This window comes from Argopecten irradians, chromosome 13 (assembly GCF_041381155.1).
Source record: "Argopecten irradians isolate NY chromosome 13, Ai_NY, whole genome shotgun sequence".
NCBI lineage: Eukaryota > Metazoa > Mollusca > Bivalvia > Pectinida > Pectinidae > Argopecten > Argopecten irradians.
This window is the reverse complement of record NC_091146.1, coordinates 32,462,645-32,485,412: the sequence shown is the minus strand read 5'-3', so window position 1 is coordinate 32,485,412 and position 22,768 is coordinate 32,462,645. Positions and strand designations below refer to the sequence as shown.

General features: G+C 37.3%; 1 protein-coding gene across 1 annotated transcript; it reads right to left on the bottom strand.

The window, feature by feature from the left end:
- Positions 1–382: 382 nt before the first annotated feature.
- LOC138305825 (protein psiQ-like) lies at positions 383–21,737 on the bottom strand. The gene is made up of 9 exons (XM_069246090.1): positions 21,710–21,737; positions 21,405–21,481; positions 19,091–19,162; positions 17,477–17,639; positions 13,972–14,054; positions 12,810–12,881; positions 11,978–12,092; positions 10,321–11,217; positions 383–1,485 (listed from the first exon to the last, which is right to left on the bottom strand). Exons 1-9 carry the CDS (start codon positions 21,735–21,737, stop codon positions 1,226–1,228), a joined length of 1,767 nt encoding a protein of 588 aa, XP_069102191.1. The 3' UTR covers positions 383–1,225.
- Between the last annotated feature and the right edge of the window lie 1,031 nt (positions 21,738–22,768).

Genomic DNA, 22,768 nt, shown 5'->3' with positions numbered 1-22,768 from the left:
ATGCATTTCTTTGCGTGTTTGGGCGTCTACATTTTGGGAGGCTGTGGAATATTTGTGTTGTCTCAATATGCTATCTCAAGACACAGGACACAATACGCCCCCACAAATCTCATTATACTGAAATCGGTTATTTCTCAAAGATGAACAATATCAACGGATACATTATATAAGTCTTCCAAACAATGCTTCACTCGAAACTGGGTCTGTGAAATAAGCACACGTGCTAAAATCTCACAATACGACACATTTATATGAGATATGTGTATACCAGCGTTGCCTGTATGCCTATTGCAGGATAAACAGGGTTACGGTAACATAGACTTCATGTCTGTAAAATCAACGGCTTGATTCATGCATATGTATCATGAACAATGAAACAAGGTTCGAATAAGTAGTTTTAATATCACTGTTTACAAACAATATTTGTATTTCTACTTCATCTTAACCAACTAAAGGGTGTACAAGAACAACTCCGATGTATAGCAGTTTTCCAAGGAAATATATCTGAGGCTGCTTCTAATTTACGCATTGAGGACTGAGATTTCCCCAATCTTTGGATATTTCAATAACATCATTTTCTGTCATTTTCCTTCCTCATTGACTTGTTTCTACAAGCGGACTCTATAAAGATATTTGGTCTTTGCATATTACAGAGTTATCTGCCCCGTTGGGTATGTATCCATTGTAACGTCATTATTTTGTGAGTAAAATTCACGTCGTTTTTACTCTCAAAGGTATGACGTTACGCTGACAAACATATGACGTCACATCCAATAACTTCCCACAAAGGCAGATAACTATTATGCAAATACAGAATTGTCTCAGTGAGAAATTTTCCTCCTGATAAAGCTGTTATTTTACAAACGGACACTGAAGAAATAGGTCCGAAACATTGGTCTAGTAGTTTAGCATGCATTGCACGATTTCTGACACCAATGTCTATAGTGCGTACATATGACCATTTGGTGCAGGTACACGTTTGAGTGACACCTGGTCGATATATCATCACAGTGATGGTGGTGGTAGTGATTGGAGGTATGGTCGTGGTTGTTATGGCTTCTCGGAGTTGTCGTTCTTGGCGAGTGCGTGTGGTGGAGGGAATGGTGCGTTACACTTGTCGAAATCGTAGGTGGCGCATGTGTATGGTGGTGTGGTTTCTGCGTCGTAGTCTTTATCGCATGCGTATGATGATTGTGATGGTGTGTTGTCTGAACCGACCTTGTAGTCATTGGCGTCCTAGGTTTTTCGGTTGTCGTTCCTGCGTCGTAGCTTTCGTCGTATGCGGCTTTGTAGTCGTTGCCGTTGTAGATTTTTCGGTCGTCGATGTCTTCGGTGAAAATGTAGAGATAAGCATTTTTGTCGATTTTGTCGTCATTTCTGTGTCGCTGTTTAGTTTGGAAGGCGTCGATAACGTTTCGTTAGGGTTAACCTGGTGATTAGTGTGAAACTGCGCTGGAGGAGTGGTCGGCGGAAGTAGTGAGATATCTGTAAAACTTCTACATTTCAATTTCAGATCAATGTTTACATATTTTCATCTGTAGAACTCAGCATTTAGTGTTTATGTACGGCTAATCTTCATACATGTTTATATAGTAACCATTATACAATATCAATCTACGTAAGATTTCTTTTTCAAACAACTAAGGTAATTTAACAAGAACGTTACCCCTATATGTTTAATGCAATTATGAGTTTTGGGAGATTGCGGTGCTTCCTGTGTGATTTTGCACCATCAAAAATAATGCCAAACGCTTAGTGTAACAAACAACATCAAAATGTAATATGATGTATTTTCCCCCATACCTAAGTTATTTCATACATGACTACCCGTGCAATACAACTTCGTGACATCACTGCGTAAACAAATCACTATTTTCTCGGTGAATGGTCACGTTAAGTTTAGAAACTATTCTGTTTTAGTTTAAACAATGCAAACCAAATTATTTGCGTTTAAAATATCAGACAATTGTCATAAAACGGCGGGTGATCATAACTGTAAAATTAAAATACCACGTCGAGGTATGAGGGAAAACTACTTTCATATAAATATGAAGGACGGGAATATTCTACATTCAGAAAAACAAGCCTCGCGTTCTACTATATCGTATGACCCTTTAGTGGAATAAAAGCCTCGCGTTCTACTATATCGTATGACCCTTCAGTAGAATAAAAGCCTCGCGTTCTACTATATCGTATGACCTTCCAGTAGAATAAAAGCCTCGCGTTCTACTATATCGTATGACCTTCCAGTAGAATAAAAGCCTCGCGTTCTACTATATCGTATGACCTTCCAGTAGAATAAAAGCCGAGGGTTTTACTATATCGTATGACCTTCCAGTAGAATAAAAGCCTAGGGTTTTACTATATCGTATGACCTTCCAGTAGAATAAAAGCCTCGCGTTCTACTATATCGTATGACCTTTCAGTAGAATAAAAGCCTCGCGTTCTACTATATCGTATGACCTTCCAGTAGAAAAAAAGCCTCGCGTTCTACTATATCGTATGACCCTTTAGTGGAATAAAAGCCTCGCGTTCTACTATATCGTATGACCTTCCAGTAGAATAAAAGCCTCGCGTTCTACTATATCGTATGACCTTCCAGTAGAATAAAAGCCTCGCGTTCTACTATATCGTATGACCTTCCAGTAGAATAAAAGCCTCGCGTTCTACTATATCGTATGACCCTTTAGTAGAATAAAAGCCGAGGGTTTTACTATATCGTATGACCCTTTAGTAGAATAAAAGCCGAGGGTTTTACTATATCGTATGACCCTTTAGTAGATAGAATAAAAGCCGAGGGTTCTACTATATCGTATGACCTTCCAGTAGAATAAAAGCCTCGCGTTTTACTATATCGTATGACCTTCCAGTAGAATAAAAGCCTCGCGTTTTACTATATCGTATGACCTTCCAGTAGAATAAAAGCCGAGGGTTCTACTATATCGTATGACCTTCCAGTAGAATAAAAGCCTCGCGTTCTACTATATCGTATGACCTTCCAGTAGAATAAAAGCCTCGCGTTCTACTATATCGTATGACCTTCCAGTAGAATAAAAGCCTCGCGTTCTACTATATCGTATGACCTTCCAGTAGAATAAAAGCCGAGGGTTTTACTATATCGTATGACCCTTTAGTAGAATAAAAGCCGAGGGTTTTACTATATCGTATGACCCTTTAGTAGAATAAAAGCCGAGTGTTTTACTATATCGTATGACCCTTTAGTAGAATAAAAGCCTCGCGTTCTACTATATCGTATGACCCTTTAGTAGAATAAAAGCCTCGCGTTCTACTATATCGTATGACCCTTTAGTAGAATAAAAGCCTCGCGTTCTACTATATCGTATGACCCTTTAGTAGAATAAAAGCCGAGGGTTTTACTATATCGTATGACCCTTTAGTAGAATAAAAGCCGAGGGTTTTACTATATCGTATGACCCTTTAGTAGAATAAAAGCCGAGGGTTCTACTATATCGTATGACCCTTTAGTAGAATAAAAGCCTCGCGTTCTACTATATCGTATGACCTTCCAGTAGAATAAAAGCCTCGCGTTTTACTATATCGTATGACCTTCCAGTAGAATAAAAGCCTCGCGTTCTACTATATCGTATGACCTTCCAGTAGAATAAAAGCCTCGCGTTTTACTATATCGTATGACCTTCCAGTAGAATAAAAGCCGAGGGTTTTACTATATCGTATGACCCTTTAGTAGAATAAAAGCCGAGGGTTCTACTATATCGTATGACCTTCCAGTAGAATAAAAGCCTCGCGTTCTACTATATCGTATGACCTTCCAGTAGAATAAAAGCCTCGCGTTCTACTATATCGTATGACCTTCCAGTAGAATAAAAGCCTCGCGTTCTACTATATCGTATGACCTTCCAGTAGAATAAAAGCTGAGGGTTTTACTATATCGTATGACCTTCCAGTAGAATAAAAGCCGAGGGTTTTACTATATCGTATGACCCTTTAGAAGAATAAAAGCCGAGGGTTTTACTATATCGTATGACCCTTTAGAAGAATAAAAGCCGAGGGTTTTACTATATCGTATGACCCTTTAGAAGAATAAAAGCCGAGTGTTTTACTATATCGTATGACCCTTTAGTAGAATAAAAGCCGAGGGTTTTACTATATCGTATGACCCTTTAGTAGAATAAAAGCCGAGGGTTTTACTATATCGTATGACCCTTTAGAAGAATAAAAGCCGAGGGTTTTACTATATCGTATGACCCTTTAGTAGAATAAAAGCCGAGGGTTTTACTATATCGTATGACCCTTTAGAAGAATAAAAGCCGAGGGTTTTACTATATCGTATGACCTTCCAGTAGAATAAAAGCCGAGAGTTTTACTATATCGTATGACCCTTTAGTAGAATAAAAGCCGAGGGTTTTACTATATCGTATGACCCTTTAGTGGAATAAAAGCCGAGGGTTTTACTATATCGTATGACCTTCCAGTAGAATAAAAGCCGAGGGTTTTACTATATCGTATGACCTTCCAGTAGAATAAAAGCCGAGGGTTTTACTATATCGTATGACCCTTTAGTAGAATAAAAGCCGAGGGTTTTACTATATCGTATGACCCTTTAGTGGAATAAAAGCCGAGGGTTTTACTATATCGTATGACCCTTTAGTAGAATAAAAGCCGAGGGTTTTACTATATCGTATGACCTTCCAGTAGATAGAAAGCCGAGGGTTTTACTATATCGTATGACCTTCCAGTAGAATAAAAGCCGAGGGTTTTACTATATCGTATGACCTTCCAGTAGAATAAAAGCCGAGGGTTTTACTATATCGTATGACCTTCCAGTAGAATAAAAGCCGAGGGTTTTACTATATCGTATGACCTTCCAGTAGAATAAAAGCCGAGGGTTTTACTATATCGTATGACCCTTTAGTAGAATAAAAGCCGAGGGTTTTACTATATCGTATGACCCTTAGTAGAATAAAAGCCGAGGGTTTTACTATATCGTATGACCCTTTAGAAGAATAAAAGCCGAGGGTTTTACTATATCGTATGACCCTTTAGTAGAATAAAAGCCGAGGGTTTTACTATATCGTATGACCCTTTAGTAGAATAAAAGCCGAGGGTTTTACTATATCGTATGACCCTTAGTAGAATAAAAGCCGAGGGTTTTACTATATCGTATGACCCTTTAGTAGAATAAAAGCCGAGGGTTTTACTATATCGTATGACCCTTTAGTAGAATAAAAGCCGAGGGTTTTACTATATCGTATGACCCTTTAGTAGAATAAAAGCCGAGGGTTTTACTATATCGTATGACCTTCCAGTAGAATAAAAGCCGAGGGTTTTACTATATCGTATGACCTTCCAGTAGAATAAAAGCCGAGGGTTTTACTATATCGTATGACCTTCCAGTAGAATAAAAGCCGAGGGTTTTACTATATCGTATGACCTTCCAGTAGAATAAAAGCCGAGGGTTTTACTATATCGTATGACCTTCCAGTAGAATAAAAGCCGAGGGTTTTACTATATCGTATGACCCTTTAGTAGAATAAAAGCCGAGGGTTTTACTATATCGTATGACCTTCCAGTAGAATAAAAGCCGAGGGTTTTACTATATCGTATGACCCTTTAGTAGAATAAAAGCCGAGGGTTTTACTATATCGTATGACCTTCCAGTAGAATAAAAGCCGAGGGTTTTACTATATCGTATGACCTTACGGGTCATAGAGAATAAAAGCCGAGGGTTTTACTATATCGTATGACCTTCCAGTAGAATAAAAGCCGAGGGTTTTACTATATCGTATGACCCTTTAGTAGAATAAAAGCCGAGGGTTTTACTATATCGTATGACCTTCCAGTAGAATAAAAGCCGAGGGTTTTACTATATCGTATGACCCTTTAGTAGAATAAAAGCCGAGGGTTTTACTATATCGTATGACCCTTTAGTAGAATAAAAGCCGAGGGTTTTACTATATCGTATGACCCTTTAGTAGAATAAAAGCCGAGGGTTTTACTATATCGTATGACCCTTTAGTAGAATAAAAGCCGAGGGTTTTACTATATCGTATGACCTTCCAGTAGAATAAAAGCCGAGGGTTTTACTATATCGTATGACCCTTTAGTAGAATAAAAGCCGAGGGTTTTACTATATCGTATGACCCTTTAGTAGAATAAAAGCCGAGGGTTTTACTATATCGTATGACCCTTTAGTAGAATAAAAGCCGAGGGTTTTACTATATCGTATGACCCTTTAGTAGAATAAAAGCCGAGGTTTTACTATATCGTATGACCTTTAGTAGAATAAAAGCCGGAGGGTTTTACTATATCGTATGACCCTTTAGTAGAATAAAAGCCGAGGGTTTTACTATATCGTATGACCCTTTAGAAGAATAAAAGCCGAGGGTTTTACTATATCGTATGACCCTTTAGTAGAATAAAAGCCGAGGGTTTTACTATATCGTATGACCCTTTAGTAGAATAAAAGCCGAGGGTTTTACTATATCGTATGACCCTTTAGAAGAATAAAAGCCGAGGGTTTTACTATATCGTATGACCCTTTAGTGAATAAAAGCCGAGGGTTTTACTATATCGTATGACCCTTTAGTAGAATAAAAGCCGAGGGTTTTACTATATCGTATGACCCTTTAGAGAATAAAAGCCGAGGGTTTTACTATATCGTATGACCCTTAGTATAAAGCCGATTTTACTATCGTAATAGAATAAAAGCCGAGGGTTTTACTATATCGTATGACCCTTTAGTAGAATAAAAGCCGAGGGTTTTACTATATCGTATGACCCTTTAGTAGAATAAAAGCCGAGGGTTTTACTATATCGTATGACCCTTTAGTAGAATAAAAGCCGAGGGTTTTACTATATCGTATGACCCTTTAGTAGAATAAAAGCCGAGGGTTTTACTATATCGTATGACCCTTTAGTAGAATAAAAGCCGAGGGTTTTACTATATCGTATGACCTTCCAGTAGAATAAAAGCCGAGGGTTTTACTATATCGTATGACCCTTTAGTAGAATAAAAGCCGAGGGTTTTACTATATCGTATGACCCTTTAGTAGAATAAAAGCCGAGGGTTTTACTATATCGTATGACCCTTTAGTAGAATAAAAGCCGAGGGTTTTACTATATCGTATGACCCTTTAGTAGAATAAAAGCCGGGGGTTTTACTATATCGTATGACCCTTTAGTGGAAATAAAAGCCGAGGGTTTTACTATATCGTATGACCCTTTAGTAGAATAAAAGCCGAGGGTTTTACTATATCGTATGACCCTTTAGTAGAATAAAAGCCGAGGGTTTTACTATATCGTATGACCTTCCAGTAGAATAAAAGCCGAGGGTTTTACTATATCGTATGACCTTCCAGTAGAATAAAAGCCGAGGGTTTTACTATATCGTATGACCCTTTAGTAGAATAAAAGCCGAGGGTTTTACTATATCGTATGACCTTCCAGTAGAATAAAAGCCGAGGGTTTTACTATATCGTATGACCTTCCAGTAGAATAAAAGCCGAGGGTTTTACTATATCGTATGACCTTCCAGTAGAATAAAAGCCGAGGTTTATATCGTATGACTCAGTAGAATAAAAGCCGAGGGTTTTACTATATCGTATGACCTTCCAGTAGAATAAAAGCCGAGGGTTTTACTATATCGTATGACCTTCCAGTAGAATAAAAGCCGAGGGTTTTACTATATCGTATGACCCTTTAGTAGAATAAAAGCCGAGGGTTTTACTATATCGTATGACCTTCCAGTAGAATAAAAGCCGAGGGTTTTACTATATCGTATGACCTTCCAGTAGAATAAAAGCCGAGGGTTTTACTATATCGTATGACCCTTTAGTGGAATAAAAGCCGAGGGTTTTACTATATCGTATGACCCTTTAGTAGAATAAAAGCCGAGGGTTTTACTATATCGTATGACCCTTTAGTAGAATAAAAGCCGAGGGTTTTACTATATCGTATGACCTTCCAGTAGAATAAAAGCCGAGGGTTTTACTATATCGTATGACCCTTTAGAAGAATAAAAGCCGAGGGTTTTACTATATCGTATGACCTTCCAGTAGAATAAAAGCCGAGGGTTTTACTATATCGTATGACCCTTTAGTAGAATAAAAGCCGAGGGTTTTACTATATCGTATGACCCTTTAGTAGAATAAAAGCCGAGGGTTTTACTATATCGTATGACCCTTTAGTGGAATAAAAGCCGAGGGTTTTACTATATCGTATGACCTTCCAGTAGAATAAAAGCCGAGGGTTTTACTATATCGTATGACCCTTTAGTAGAATAAAAGCCGAGGGTTTTACTATATCGTATGACCTTCCAGTAGAATAAAAGCCGAGGGTTTTACTATATCGTATGACCCTTTAGTGGAATAAAAGCCGAGGGTTTTACTATATCGTATGACCCTTTAGTAGAATAAAAGCCGAGGGTTTTACTATATCGTATGACCTTCCAGTAGAATAAAAGCCGAGGGTTTTACTATATCGTATGACCTTCCAGTAGAATAAAAGCCGAGGGTTTTACTATATCGTATCGTATGACCGAGGTTTTACTATCCAGTAGAATAAAAGCCGAGGGTTTTACTATATCGTATGACCTTCCAGTAGAATAAAAGCCGAGGGTTTTACTATATCGTATGACCTTCCAGTAGAATAAAAGCCGAGGGTTTTACTATATCGTATGACCCTTTAGTAGAATAAAAGCCGAGGGTTTTACTATATCGTATGACCTTCCAGTAGAATAAAAGCCGAGGGTTTTACTATATCGTATGACCTTGTAGAATAAAAGCCGAGGGTTTTACTATATCGTATGACCTTCCAGTAGAATAAAAGCCGAGGGTTTTACTATATCGTATGACCCTTTAGTGGAATAAAAGCCGAGGGTTTTACTATATCGTATGACCCTTTAGTAGAATAAAAGCCGAGGGTTTTACTATATCGTATGACCCTTTAGTAGAATAAAAGCCGAGGGTTTTACTATATCGTATGACCCTTTAGTAGAATAAAAGCCGAGGGTTTTACTATATCGTATGACCCTTTAGCAGAATAAAAGCCGAGGGTTTTACTATATCGTATGACCTTCCAGCAGAATAAAAGCCGAGGGTTTTACTATATCGTATGACCTTCCAGTAGAATAAAAGCCGAGGGTTTTACTATATCGCATGACCCTTTAGTAGAATAAAAGCCGAGGGTTTTACTATATCGTATGACCTTCCAGTAGAATAAAAGCCGAGGGTTTTACTATATCGTATGACCCTTTAGTGGAATAAAAGCCGAGGGTTTTACTATATCGTATGACCTTCCAGTAGAATAAAAGCCGAGGGTTTTACTATATCGTATGACCCTTTAGTAGAATAAAAGCCGAGGGTTTTACTATATCGTATGACCCTTTAGTAGAATAAAAGCCGAGGGTTTTACCAAATTTTGTGATCAAGAGGGAAGGATATTCTTATCCTTAATATCCACATGTGAGAGAGCCGCAGAGGTGCGACATAGCCAAAGGACAGAACCAAACAGCATGTTCCCGATGGGAGACCATATAAAGTGGATTCGTTATATTAAAGATGCTCCACTGCTGACAAATGGTATTTTTTCACTATCAAAAACAGAAGGAGACGATTTAGTACACTATTACCACCTTTGAGAAGTTTGAGCTTCCAATTTTACATCAACTTCAAAATATGAAAAATAGTTAATTGCATCCCGAAAAAATTCCGTGGCACTATATCCTATATTGAATGAAGTACTGATTACGCATGCACCAAATGCAAAACAAATTATTTAATATTATTTTTTTTGTGTTAACTAGACATATATATACACGATTAAACACCAATTATTGTTCAAATGATGAATACCATTTATACTCTGTCGGCGTTTGAGCATCTTTAACATTAGTTATCGCACATAATAATATTGTCATTGATATACACAGTCGGACCAAAGAACAATCGCAAACAACCAATAATAGTAAGGAATGTGGGTTATAGTTCGAGTTTTTTCAGCTTATCGTGCTGAACCCTCAGAATGTTTTGTATGTTGGATTTATATATGTATCCAATCCACATCAGTTAATGTTTTTTTTATGTTTTAATTGACAATGCATATATGTAAAGATCCTCTTTCATGACCACTGTTAACCTACTCGTTTTCGCGTGCGATTGAATTTCGCGTATGTGGTATGTAGAAACCATGTCACGAAATGGTGCTAGGCACAAGTACACAGTAGAACATTTTAACTATTTTCACTCGCAAAATCAAGTTACCACGAAAAAAAAGTTTACATAATAATGCAGCAAGGGAATACTTTCCATATAAACCTTTAGTCTGGACGAACATACCTACCGCATCTGGAGCAGGTCTTGTAGCAGCCAAATTGTTCTATCAGGCCATTGTCCTCACACAGGTTAAATACCTCTTTCAATTTTGGACAGGAGTCATCTAGGTCAACACACGCATGTGCAGCCAAGGTTGTCGACTTTCTGGTATTGTTCGATGGAGCAAATTCTACCCAATGACTATTCCCATCACCTCCGATGTCACATAGACCACACAGAATTGGACAGATAGGGGCACTTGAGGAAACGTCAGACACACAAATGTTTAAATTCGTCTGCAACGTTTCACAGTCGACATCATCCTGGCAAAGAAATGGTAGCTTGGTTGTGTGGGTGGGTTTGGTTGTTAGAACCGGACGGGCAGTTGGTGTGCACATCTTGCAGGAGTATGGACATATTTCCTTTGCTGAATGTGAATCACTACATATATCAAGGAAAGTTAGCAAATGTGCACAAGTAGGACTATCCATACAGCCCAGGCTGGGAGGTCCCATAGTAGCAGAGGTTGCAGATGGAGTGGTGGTAGTTGTGGGGGTGGTTGGAGTGGTGGTTGGAGTGGTAGTAGTTGTTGGAGTGGTAGTTGTAGATGTGGTGCTGGTGGTTTGCTCCACCTGTCCACAAGCCTGACAGGTCTGTGGACATAAAACTGTCCGCGTGTGCTCCTCGTTACACATAGTGCTGGTGAAATGTAAAGCCAGCACTCCACACTCCGGACTGTCCTCACAAGCAGGGGTAGGGGCGAGGGTTCGTGGTTTACAAACTTCACAGGAGACCGGGCAGATTTGTCTGGCCGAGGTGGGGTCCTCACAAAGGTTAAATGTGCTCGTGAGATATGGACACTGGGGTCCCTCTGTACACGTGTCGGGGACGGGAGTGGTAGTCGGCGGAGTGGTAATCATTGGACCTGTCAATCAAAATATACCACGTACCACAAGAGGAATGATGACGGAAAGAGTACAGTTTGTTTAATATCTAAGGTGAAATTTGTCCTGTATATATTCTGTAATTGCATATTACAGAATTATCAGCAATAAAGGGTAAGTATTGAGTATGACGTCATGTGCTTACGAGCGAAAAAAATGACGTTAGTTTCGCTCATAAAGTAATGACGTCACGATGGATAATATATTGATGAGATAATATACAAAGACAGATTATGATTAAGTGCCAATGTTATATTGTTACATCCATGCTACCACACAGAAGGATTGCCTTATTGATGTGATATTGTCTTTTCTCAATAGCATTATTATTGGAACATATATCTAATTGGCTATAATGTTACGTTTAATTGACTGTCAGTCCTTTGAGTCATACTTACTATTTAAAATAAGATATATTGGATTGGTTGACTGCCAGTTCCTCATTACTATAACTTCAGTAAGTGACTTATTCCTGCTTTGTATATTACAGAGTTATCTCCCTAGCGGATAGGTATCCATTTTGGCGTCACTATTTTGTGGGTGCAATTCACGTCGTTAGTTTGGCGTACCGCTCGCATACACATGACGTCACAAACAATATCTACTCGCAAAGGCAGTTTACTGTAATATGCAAATAAATGATACATTACCAACGTGACACATGGGTAATTTTTTGTAATATACCACTGGTGAAAATGTTCACGTGATTTGGCTTTCTAAAACATTAGCTGGTTGACTTACCCTCGCGACACAGTTTGCCGTTACAATTGGTCGTGTTACAACATTGTAGACAGAAGTCACTCCCTCGTACGTTCCTCCCAATCAGCAAACTAGAGGTAGCCACTGCGTCACACACCTGGGCACAGCAATGTGGTAAATTTAAACTCAATTCCACCCCTGACATTTTATAATGGACTGGTCTAGTCTTTGATTTAGACGAGTCTAAATGTGTCTCCAGGGGGTGAGTGAGTTAATGCATTCTTAAATTTATTTTAGATATGCTCTAGAAAGAAAACACGGCCGATCTTTTAAACGTTTGAACACTTTATAAAGAGAACAGTATAGGTTAAAAATACTGCTTCAACGTGTGCAGTTGTTATTATGCATGTTGACAATTATTGAACTAATACATACTATTTCCACTTAAGTAATGTTTATCTGTGTTCCTAGTGTTCTGTTTTGAATGTACTATGCTTGGTTACCTCGATAGGTATGGAAAACATTACTTGTACACGAAGTGAAACCAATAGCGGATTCTCGTAAAAAATAGCAAAGCACATTTGACATTTTTCATAACCCGATCAAATTTGGAAATAACAAAATTATTATATTTTTTCCCATTTGTTTGATACAATAACATAGTTTCAATATACGATTTTGGTTTTCCATCAAGGTACCAAATCAATTCCAATTTCTAGATTAATTTATGACGTCATTGTCTTTATTGTGCGTCACTAAAATGCGTTTTTCGCGCCATATATCGTATTTTTATATACAAAAATAATCGGCCAAGTTTAAAGTAAGATTTAGTAAGAACAATTATTACAAAATGGCAAAGTGGAAGCGTACTTACCGTTTGATGACGGCAGCCGAGAGAGTACCTAATTTCTCCATTTACATTGAGTTGTTTCTGAGTGTAGCAAGTCTGGATACAAACATTAAACTAATGGTTAAATAATGAGGTACATACTTATATGCTTCCTCGATACCCGAAGGGTTACTATAACTGACGTTATATCCTTCTCTGGACTATATCATGGTAACACTAAAGGCAGTTCATAAGAAAGAAAAACCAATGACAGGTCTGCAGAGAACTCCATTGAAATGTATAAAGACAACGACACAGAACTTTATAGCGACACAATCAACTACAGTGTACCGTTGTTCGATTCTTTTGATGTACATGAAAGATAATATTACCTGTCTCCCGTTGCCTTTGGTTTTGCTGTGAAATAGTCCAGGGGTGGATATTGCGCCAGAGATAGAAACCCTAGATAATCGAGGATGACTTACATGTGAACCTGCAAGTCTTGAATGTAGATTGTTGGAATTATGTGATAAAAAGTTTCCGTCTCTAGATGACGTTGTTTCATTTATGTGAAAAAAAGTCTGCTTGTACTGAGTGCTCATTTTTTTCGCGAGCCTTGGAGAGTAAACATAAAATCTTTGAGACAAGTTTCATATAATTTCATATGAAATGCACACTCATTTCACATACCTTTTTATCACATAATTCAAGCTATATATATTTTAAAGAATCTCAATGTCAAAATGAGTTGCGAACATCTGCCAATTTGTCACGACGTCCTCGAATCCTTCCATGACGTCATGGCTTGCTGACGTCAGGTCATGACGTCAAAATAGATTTCCAGACAATGAAAAGCGTTCCAGGCCCCATGATCATGAAACAGTGTAAAGTTTTGACAAATGATGTTACAAAACGTTACGTCATTTTTGACTGGCTAACACTTATGTCTAGGACTGCTTCTTGATTCTGTTCCCAAGTTATACACTAGTGACACATGAAAAAAATATATTACATGGGATAAGTCAGGCATATTACATGATATCTTCAATACGTTATCGGCTACACCACAAGGACACATACCATACTACTGTGTGTAGTCTGTACGTAATCGCTATATTCCGGCATTGTATCTCAAATTCAATATTTATGTTGTACCTAAACGACAAATTGTGCTCAAATAAATTTTGAAGAATCATAAAATATTGACCTCGTCCGCTGTACATGTAGTCACAGTCTCACAGTTGGTAGGGTCGTCGATCCCTGTGCAGTGTAGACACCGTTTCAGGTTATCTGTTGGTGCGAAAACATAATATGACATGACAGTGATTTTTCTTCGGGAACTCTGGTTTTCTGTCACCAACCAACCTGTCACGTCTTTAAATGACCACGGCTGTTAACAATTAAGCCAGAATAACTCATTTGTATTGTTAACTACTGTTTTCCTTAAACATCTTGTCACTGTGATTGTTACCAAGCCTATTCAGTCTCATTATAGAATATTAGATACAATGTATTGATGTCATCAGCAATGCAAATATCAAGGTTAAGAGTTAAAGATGTTCAACCGCCGAACTAATTGGTGTTTAATCATGCATATATGTGTCTAATTCACACCAACGCATGGTGAATGCGCAATCAGTACTTCCATACCGAATATAGTACCACGGATTTTTTCGGAACGCAATTAATTATTTTTAATATTTTTATCTTGAAATAAAATTAGAAGCTAAACTTTTCAATGATGGTAATGGTGTAAAGTAAGTAACTTTTGTAACTGAAGAAAAATACTAATTAATTCGTCTGTTCCTGTGTTTTATTGAGAAAAAATACTATTTGTCAGCGGTGGAGCATCTGAAAAGTACTATGTAGCAATTGTAAAACGAAACTAAACATTTTGTATACTGTAACTAAACTGGTTTCGTGTGCAAATTACTTCCGTGAATTTCATGAATAGATATCATCCTCATTTATATTGATAGGAATCCCTATTCAAATTATAAATCTGCGAATGTTAAAGATGCTCCACCGTTGACATATGGTATTGTTTCCTCTATCAAAAAAAGTAGCAGACGATTTCGTATTTTTCTTCAGTTTAAAAACTTAATTACTTTACACCATTACCACCATTAAAAAGTTTGAGCTTCTTATTTTACTAAAAGATTAAAAAAAATATTGAAAATAGTTAAGTGCATCACGAAAATTTCCCTAGCAAAATTCCTTCCTATATGGACGTACTGATAGCACATACACCAAAAGTAAAATAAATTATTTTAGAAATTACTTTTTGTGTTAATTAGACACATATATATACATGATTAGACACCAATTATTGTTAAAATGATGAGTATCGTTTATGCTCTGTCAGCGGTGAAGCATCTTAACCTTCGTGAACTTTGAAGATTTAAAATGGAAATCGCGAAATATAGTAGCCGCGAATGAAAGTTACTTTACCTAAAGACCAAGATACATCTTTGTCTTTGGAACAGGTAGCATAGCGCTAAAACTTTTAAACAATTAAACAACTATTAAGAAGGGTATCAATACCATTACCCAATTTATGTTTGCTGTATACAAGGTTATACGAGATAATTCGAAAGCTAATTAAAATCGCTCGTGAATACTTAACAAAAGCTATGTGCATGTGGAGGAACGGTTGTCAGTTAGAGTACCTGTTAGCGAATGTATTTCAAGCGCGGCCTATTTTCAAGATACATTTGGATGAATCCGAGGCTTACTCAGACTTATTATTGAGATTTATCAGAGTATTGACGAAGATACGACATATTGTATTCGCAAACATAAAGCGTTTTACAGAAGTACAATATGACCAGATATGGTGACATCTTATGATTCTGAATTAATCACGATTGGCTCTATTTGTATGTATACATGTATTTGCATAAATACAAAACACAAATACATAGTTACACGATGAGGTATTATCAAATTGTCTATATAAGCGATAAACATGAGACAAGAAGGATCATGTAAATACAAATATACTTATACATGTATATGTTATCATAGTATATTTGTGGATATATAAACATATGGATGTGGCGCAGTGGTAGAAGGCGCAGACATTTGGCTAGGCGATTGGGTGCCGTAGATCGTGAGTTCGAGGCCCGGATAGGGCACGAGTCAATAAATTGGCATGCTTTGTTAAATTGTGTTTCTTTGATACATAGTATATTTATATATATATATTGTTTATCAAAGAAATGATATCAAATGAGGCCGAGAAGCAAGAAATATCATGTAAATACATGACACAAATATACGTACATTATATGTATGCCATCATATTATATTTACATATATATTGTTTATCAAAAAATAATACTCCGTGAGACCGAGAAACAAGAAAGGTCGTGTAAAAGATACCGTTTATATAACACTTTTAGCACAATAAGCTTTTAGCTCTGATTTAAATTCCGTTAGAATCTCGGCTGGTTTTTTTTTCTTTTCTTTTTCAACTCACTTGTTTATATTTCCTTTAACATCTTCGTAAATAGACACAACACACACCGTTTATCTTAACACTTTTAGCGCATTAAGCTGACTTACTCTGTTTTCGTCGAGAGAGATGTAATAACATGTATAATAGAAATCTTAAGTTAACCTTTGCCAATATATCGAAACACTGTTAAGGTTCATGTAAAGGCTTTAAACAGTGATATTTTGCAAGCCTAAAACTCATTACTGTGCTGCAATTGAACAGAACTAATTTCCTTAATTGTTGGTATATACCTTGGCTAACTGTCAGTCTTACTGAGGATATGTAATTTGTGAAACTGCTTGTAAAATTCAGTAAAATATGAGAAAAATGTATATTTCTGGAGAAGACATAGAACTCGTGTGAATTGCATTGATGGAACCAAATAATCATGGCATCGTGTTCAGTTGTGAATATGCCAGGTACTCCAACAGTTTGTTTGGCAAAATCGGACCAGCAAATAGCGTAGGAGCCTATTGTAGTAAATGCAAATGGCTGCTCTAAATGGCGGATCACAAATATCGCATATAAGAAGCCATCTCAATTGAAGGTACTCTGAACATGACAAGAAGACTCTTCACGAAAAAAATAGTTCAACCGACCTGTTTGGGGAGAAAAATGCAAATTTCTGGAAAGAGCCTCAAAGTCCACATTTTAACTATTTTTTTTCGTAAATAGTCTTCTTGTCATGTTCAGAGTACCTTATAGTGTATATAGGAGCACTTGTATCAATTAAAATGTCTTCTTATATGCTATATTTGTAATCCGCCATTTAAAGCAGCCATTTGCATTTACAACAATAGGCTCCTGCGCTATTCGCTGGTCCGATTTTGCCAAACAAACTGTTGGAGTACCTGGCATAGTCACTACTGAACACGATAGCATGTTTATTTGGTGCCATCAATGCAATTTACACGAGTTCTATTTCTTCTCCAGAAATATACATTTTTCTCTTATTTTACTGAAATTTACAAGCAGCTTCACAAATTATATATCCACAGTAAGACTGACAGTTGGCCAGGGTACATACCAACAATTAATGAAGTTAGTTTTGTTCAATTGCACCACAGTAATGAGTTGTAGGCTTGCAAAATATCACTGGTTAAAGCCTATACATGAACCTTAAGTGAAATTTGCAACGTTTGAAATATGCTTTTCCAATCGCCAATATGTGTGTGTGATATATCACACAAGAATTCATGACGTCATGACTTACTGTTGATTTGGTTGGCCGAGGGATCACACAAGTTTAGGTTACAGAAATCAGTCTCGCAGCACGTGCTACATATTGGGAGCTGTACGGCGTCCCAAGCATAAGGGGGATAATTAGTTGGAAAACTGGTTTCTTCTTTACGTTTTGAATGGAAGCCGGAGCAAAACTGAAATCAAAACAAGAACGTGTTAATTTAATGTCATAATCTTAAAGAAAATGACCTCTTTTGCTTACAAATGACTATCGTCAGAATTTGTACCTTCCCGCAAGGGGGATAAGTCTGTAATATGCCGTAAACTATTCTACATTTTGTGTACCGGTTGAGATAGGACTTAAAATTCGCGGGTCAATATTTCGCAGAGCATTTTCACAGAATCCCGTTCACCGATTCCTACATCTCTTTGAACTAATTTTCTTAAGTAAGTCAATGAATTGATATATATTTCACTAGTGATTAAAATTTGCAGATTTCAGTGAAAACATGAATATAGCAAAAATAAACGACCAGTGAAATTCACAGTATACATAGCCTGTTTTGCATAGATCAAAGCTTTAATATTAAATATCCATATCCTTACCAACACCTTGATGTATCAAACAAATTACACGAGGTGAAGGCAATGAAGTACTTTCTCTATGATACAAGCATATGGATTTATCATTTGTCCAAGACATGCAGTCTGTAAAGATACAAGGATCCCGTTCTCGATCAAACAAAGGATCAAAGAGGGATCGTGGTGCCTGCTAAAAAATAATCTATGCCAGACAATGGAAATAAAAATCTTTATACTGCTAAGCAAAAACACATTTTAATTTTCAATATGACCGCTATTTTCCATGTTGTACTTGGCTTTGTTCCAAAATGAATATGTGGAACTGAGAACTAGGAAGCAGGACTAGTTTTATTTGAAGACGCTAAACCTGTTCAGTACATTCTGAGAAAGTGACAAAATCGCAGATGATTGTTTATCAAATGGAAATTGCGCTTTGCGCAACTAGGGCCCATGGAGATCCTACATTTGGCATTCGAGACAGAATATTTGTGAAAGATAGACACAGAGAAATGGGCAGGCGGGCAGATGCAGATAAACTAGTACTGTAAACTACATACACACTTTTATACAAATCTCTTTAGTACTTTCTGAAACATAGCGATAACTAACTATCAAAATTCAAGATGGCTGTCTGTCGGCATCTTGTTGACGGATTGGTCCCAAAATGCAATATACACAACTAGGGTCCAAGGGGATCACACATTTGAAATTTGAGGAAGATCACATCAGGACCTTATAAAATAGTGGTAAACAACTATCAAAATCCAAGATGGCTGCATAACGGCCATCTTGTTGACGAATCAGTCGAATACAATGTTTACAACTAGGTTCCTAGAGAAATATATATATGAAATATGAGACAGGACCCCTAAGAACTTTCTGAGAAATAGCAATAGCAAACTTCGGCTATCAAAATTCAAGATGTCTGCCAATTGGCCATCTTGATGAATGAGATGAAATCTTGGGACCGCAATGAATTATGGGAGAGATTGGTTTTGTCCGTCCAATGACAGCTGGAGATAACAAACGTATTGATAATAGTAAAACATATGTAATATCTTACCGCCTTTGATTTGCAGCCGGAATTGTAGGTTATGATACCATCGTCACTAGCGTATCTGTCTACTGAACATACCTAAAATACAGGGAAGTATGACACTTTATCCTGCAACTGTCCCACATACTGACCCCCCCTGCAACTGTCCCACATACTGACCGATAACTACTGCCGGATAAACTTGTGCTTTATCCGTCAATACGAAATGCTTTATCCGTCAATACGATCACGTGAATTTGTTCCATATCTGACGGAACTTTTTCAAACTTGACCCAGAACTTGAACCTTCTGGTGAATGAAACGTCATTCAGTCCCGCTAAAACGTGACGTCACATTCATCGGAATGACGTCATTTTTACGATATCGAACATCTGGTATAGCGGTGACGTCTTTTTCTTGGCTCATGGCAAAGGTATGTATTGTAAAGTAATTCTTTAATGGATATTTATTGTTTTTTGAGTATTTTCATTTTGTTTCAGTGATATATCACTGTGAATAGAATTACGGATACTATTTGTGAATGCGCTTCTTTATTTCCCACGGCAGTAAAAAGGAGTACAGTCTCATTCGGTTTAATGAATGAATCTTTACCTCCGCATCAATGAAGCGTCTCGCTTCGAGCAAAACCAAGTAAATAACTGTCAATTTGCTTTTGTTTTGAATGTCATGATGGTTGCAGGATAAACAGAATACACGGTTAGTATCTTACAATACAAGTTTTATTTTGGTGCTCGACACGGAAAGCCGAGATGACTCGGCAAAGCCTCGTCATCTCGGCTTTCCTAAGTCTCGCACCAAAATAAACCTTGTATTGTAAGATACTAACCATGTATTCTCTATTTATCCTGCAACTGTCCCACATACTGACCGATAACTACTGCCGGATAAACTTGTGCTTTATCCGTCAATACGATATGCTTTATCCGTCAATACGATCACGTGAATTTGTTCCATATCTGACGGAACTTTTTCTAACTTGACCCAGAACTTGAACCTTCCGGTGAATGAAACGTCATTCAGTCCCGCTAAAACGTGACGTCACATTCATCGAAATGACGTCATTTTTACGATATCGAAAATCTCGTATGGCGGTGTCGTCTTTTTCTTGGCTCATGACAAAGGTATGTATTGTTAAGTAATTCTTTAATGGGTATTGGTTGTTATTTGAGTATTTTCATTTCCTTTCAGTGATATATCACCCTGAATAGAATTACGGTTACTGTTTGTGAATGCGCTTATTTATTTCCCACGGCAGTAAAAAGGAGTACACTCTCATTCGGTTAAGTGAATGAATCTTTACCTCCGCATCAAAAAAGCGTCTCGCTTCGAGCGAAACAAAGTAAGGAACTGTCAATTTGCTTTCGTTTTGAAAGCCATAATGGTTGCAGGATAAACAGAATACACGGTTAGTATCTTACAATACAAGTTTTATTTTGGTGCTCGACACGGAAAGCCGAGATGACTCGGCAAAGCCTCGTCATCTCGGCTTTCCTAAGTCTCGCACCAAAATAAACCTTGTATTGTAAGATACTAACCGTGTATTCTCTATGTCTTTACATACATTTAAACTAAAGCAGTAATCATGAATTAGTCATTGTTTCGTCTATGGACAATACCTCCGTTGCTATACATGTTTATGTTTTATGTCAAGAGTACAGTACTGTACGTACTCCCCTAAAAATTCAAATAATTCTTCCGAAGTTATAGCGGAACAAGAGACTAATAAGAGGTCAATCGCAAGTTTTCTTAACGGTCTTAGGTGTCAATTAGACTTAAATCGGTAAACGACTTCTTGTCATGAGACTTAAACCTGTAAACTGATGAGATTAAGGGCTACAGAGCTTGTTAATATGAATGGCAATGCCTTTCATTCAAGATCACGAGGGCTAAAATAAAGTTAAGTCACCGCCAAAAAATGTTTGAAAAATACTTGAACTCCGTAGTTAAATATTAATATACATGCACAGCTTAGCGACATATTTCAAGTGTTTTAGGCTCAGTCTACAGTTTTTTTTCTATTTAGTTAGCATGATACAAATGTTTGTACCATCACCATAAGATACAACAAGAACATACCGCAGTCTCCCAAGACAAACTTTCACTATCACAATGAAATACAGGCACATACGGTGACATATCGCAGTTTTCTAAACCAAATATCCACTATCACACAGATATTCAACAGGGATATACCGCGGTCTCCCAAACAAACAGGATCCTGCCACAGTCTCCCAAAACACCGCATACACGACAGGTTCTTCCATCAATGATCCGGACTGTGGAAGTTATTCAAACACAACCAAACTAGTCTAATTCTTACCTCGTGTGATCCACAACGGGTCAACCTAAAGCAATCCCGTGGATGGGAAACGTCTCGGCAGTTGTAGCACAGGGTTCCTAATGGACGATTGAAGAAAACATTAACATGAAATGTTAAAGTGATACCACAAAACGATTGTGAAGATATGTTTCTGTAGAATGCACAAACCTCCAAATGACAATACATCCACGTATATATTATTTGCAGCAAGCTAAGCCAGACTAGTTTTACTAGATCGCCCGATGTCAAGTTATAATGCCCGTGTAATAATTTTTTTTCATATGTCAGTAGTATAAAATATTAACCTGGAGTGATTTCCATTGAATCTGTCATGACAGAAACATTAATGTCACTTCAAGAAAAATGACGTGACGTCAAGCATTCGATGACAGCGGTACGAAATGGGAAGAAATGTAAAACGTTAAGTAAAGTGATTTTTCCTGACGTTATATTATTGTTTCTGCCTTGACGTCACAATGAATTGTCAACCAATGAAAATCGTTTAAGGTTATATTACGCAGGTGACCTATGCAACAATATAAACACGGGCAAATTAACTTGATATCGGGCAGATTATTTGATAAAACATCACCTGTTTCCAATTGAGAGTGTGATTTATCGAAATTTTCAAGATCGTTAGTAGCTACGTATCATACATATTTTAGATTGAAAACGAGACAAGTATATAAATAGAACATTACTCACCATTAGTACTACCAGTAACAAATACAACTTGTAACTGTAATACTGTAAAATAAACAAAAGATATATTTTTCTCCCATAATTCACAGGGACATCACGTGGTTGATAGGGAAAAGATATCTCTATCTTACACATGGGGTGTAAGACAACTCACACGAGCTAGACAATAACCTGACGTCATCAATACATGCGGCGTAACTGCGGCGCGTATTGTAGATGACGTCATCAATTTTGACGCATAACGACGTTCCTGCTATAATGGCGCGATGAAAAAGCTGGAAACCAAGTGGAATTGCGTCATTTTTTTTACTGAGTATGGGAGAAAAAGAATCAAACATGGATTTCTGAAGTGGACAGGGATAGCTCAACCCTCGTGAAAGATTTTGGCCGTTAACCCACGACAAGCCTCGGGTTGATCGGCCAAAATCTTTCACGAGGGTTGAGATATCCCTGTCCACTTCACAGACCCATGTAAGATTCTATTAATCCCATATCTATGTTTGTTCCACAATGGGAAAAAATGATATCATAAACTTCATAGCTGTAGTTAATTATCGTTTATGTTTACAGGGGCATAATGTCTTTAGGTAAATTCGGGACATTTTCAGGTCAATTTCATGTGATTTTTTTTTCATGTTAAATTAGCTGAAAAGAGAAAAGGT

Excerpts from the sequence above, each read along its gene's own strand:
- LOC138305825 (XM_069246090.1), bottom strand. The coding sequence starts at position 21,737 with ATGACAGATTCAATGGAAATCACTCCAG. Across the intron at positions 14,055-17,476 it reads CTCGGCCAACCAAATCAACA|ATAACCTGAAACGGTGTCTA; the intron begins GTAAGTCATGAC and ends TCGCACCAACAG. Across the intron at positions 12,882-13,971 it reads CTACATGTACAGCGGACGAG|ACTTGCTACACTCAGAAACA; the intron begins GTCAATATTTTA and ends GTTTGTATCCAG.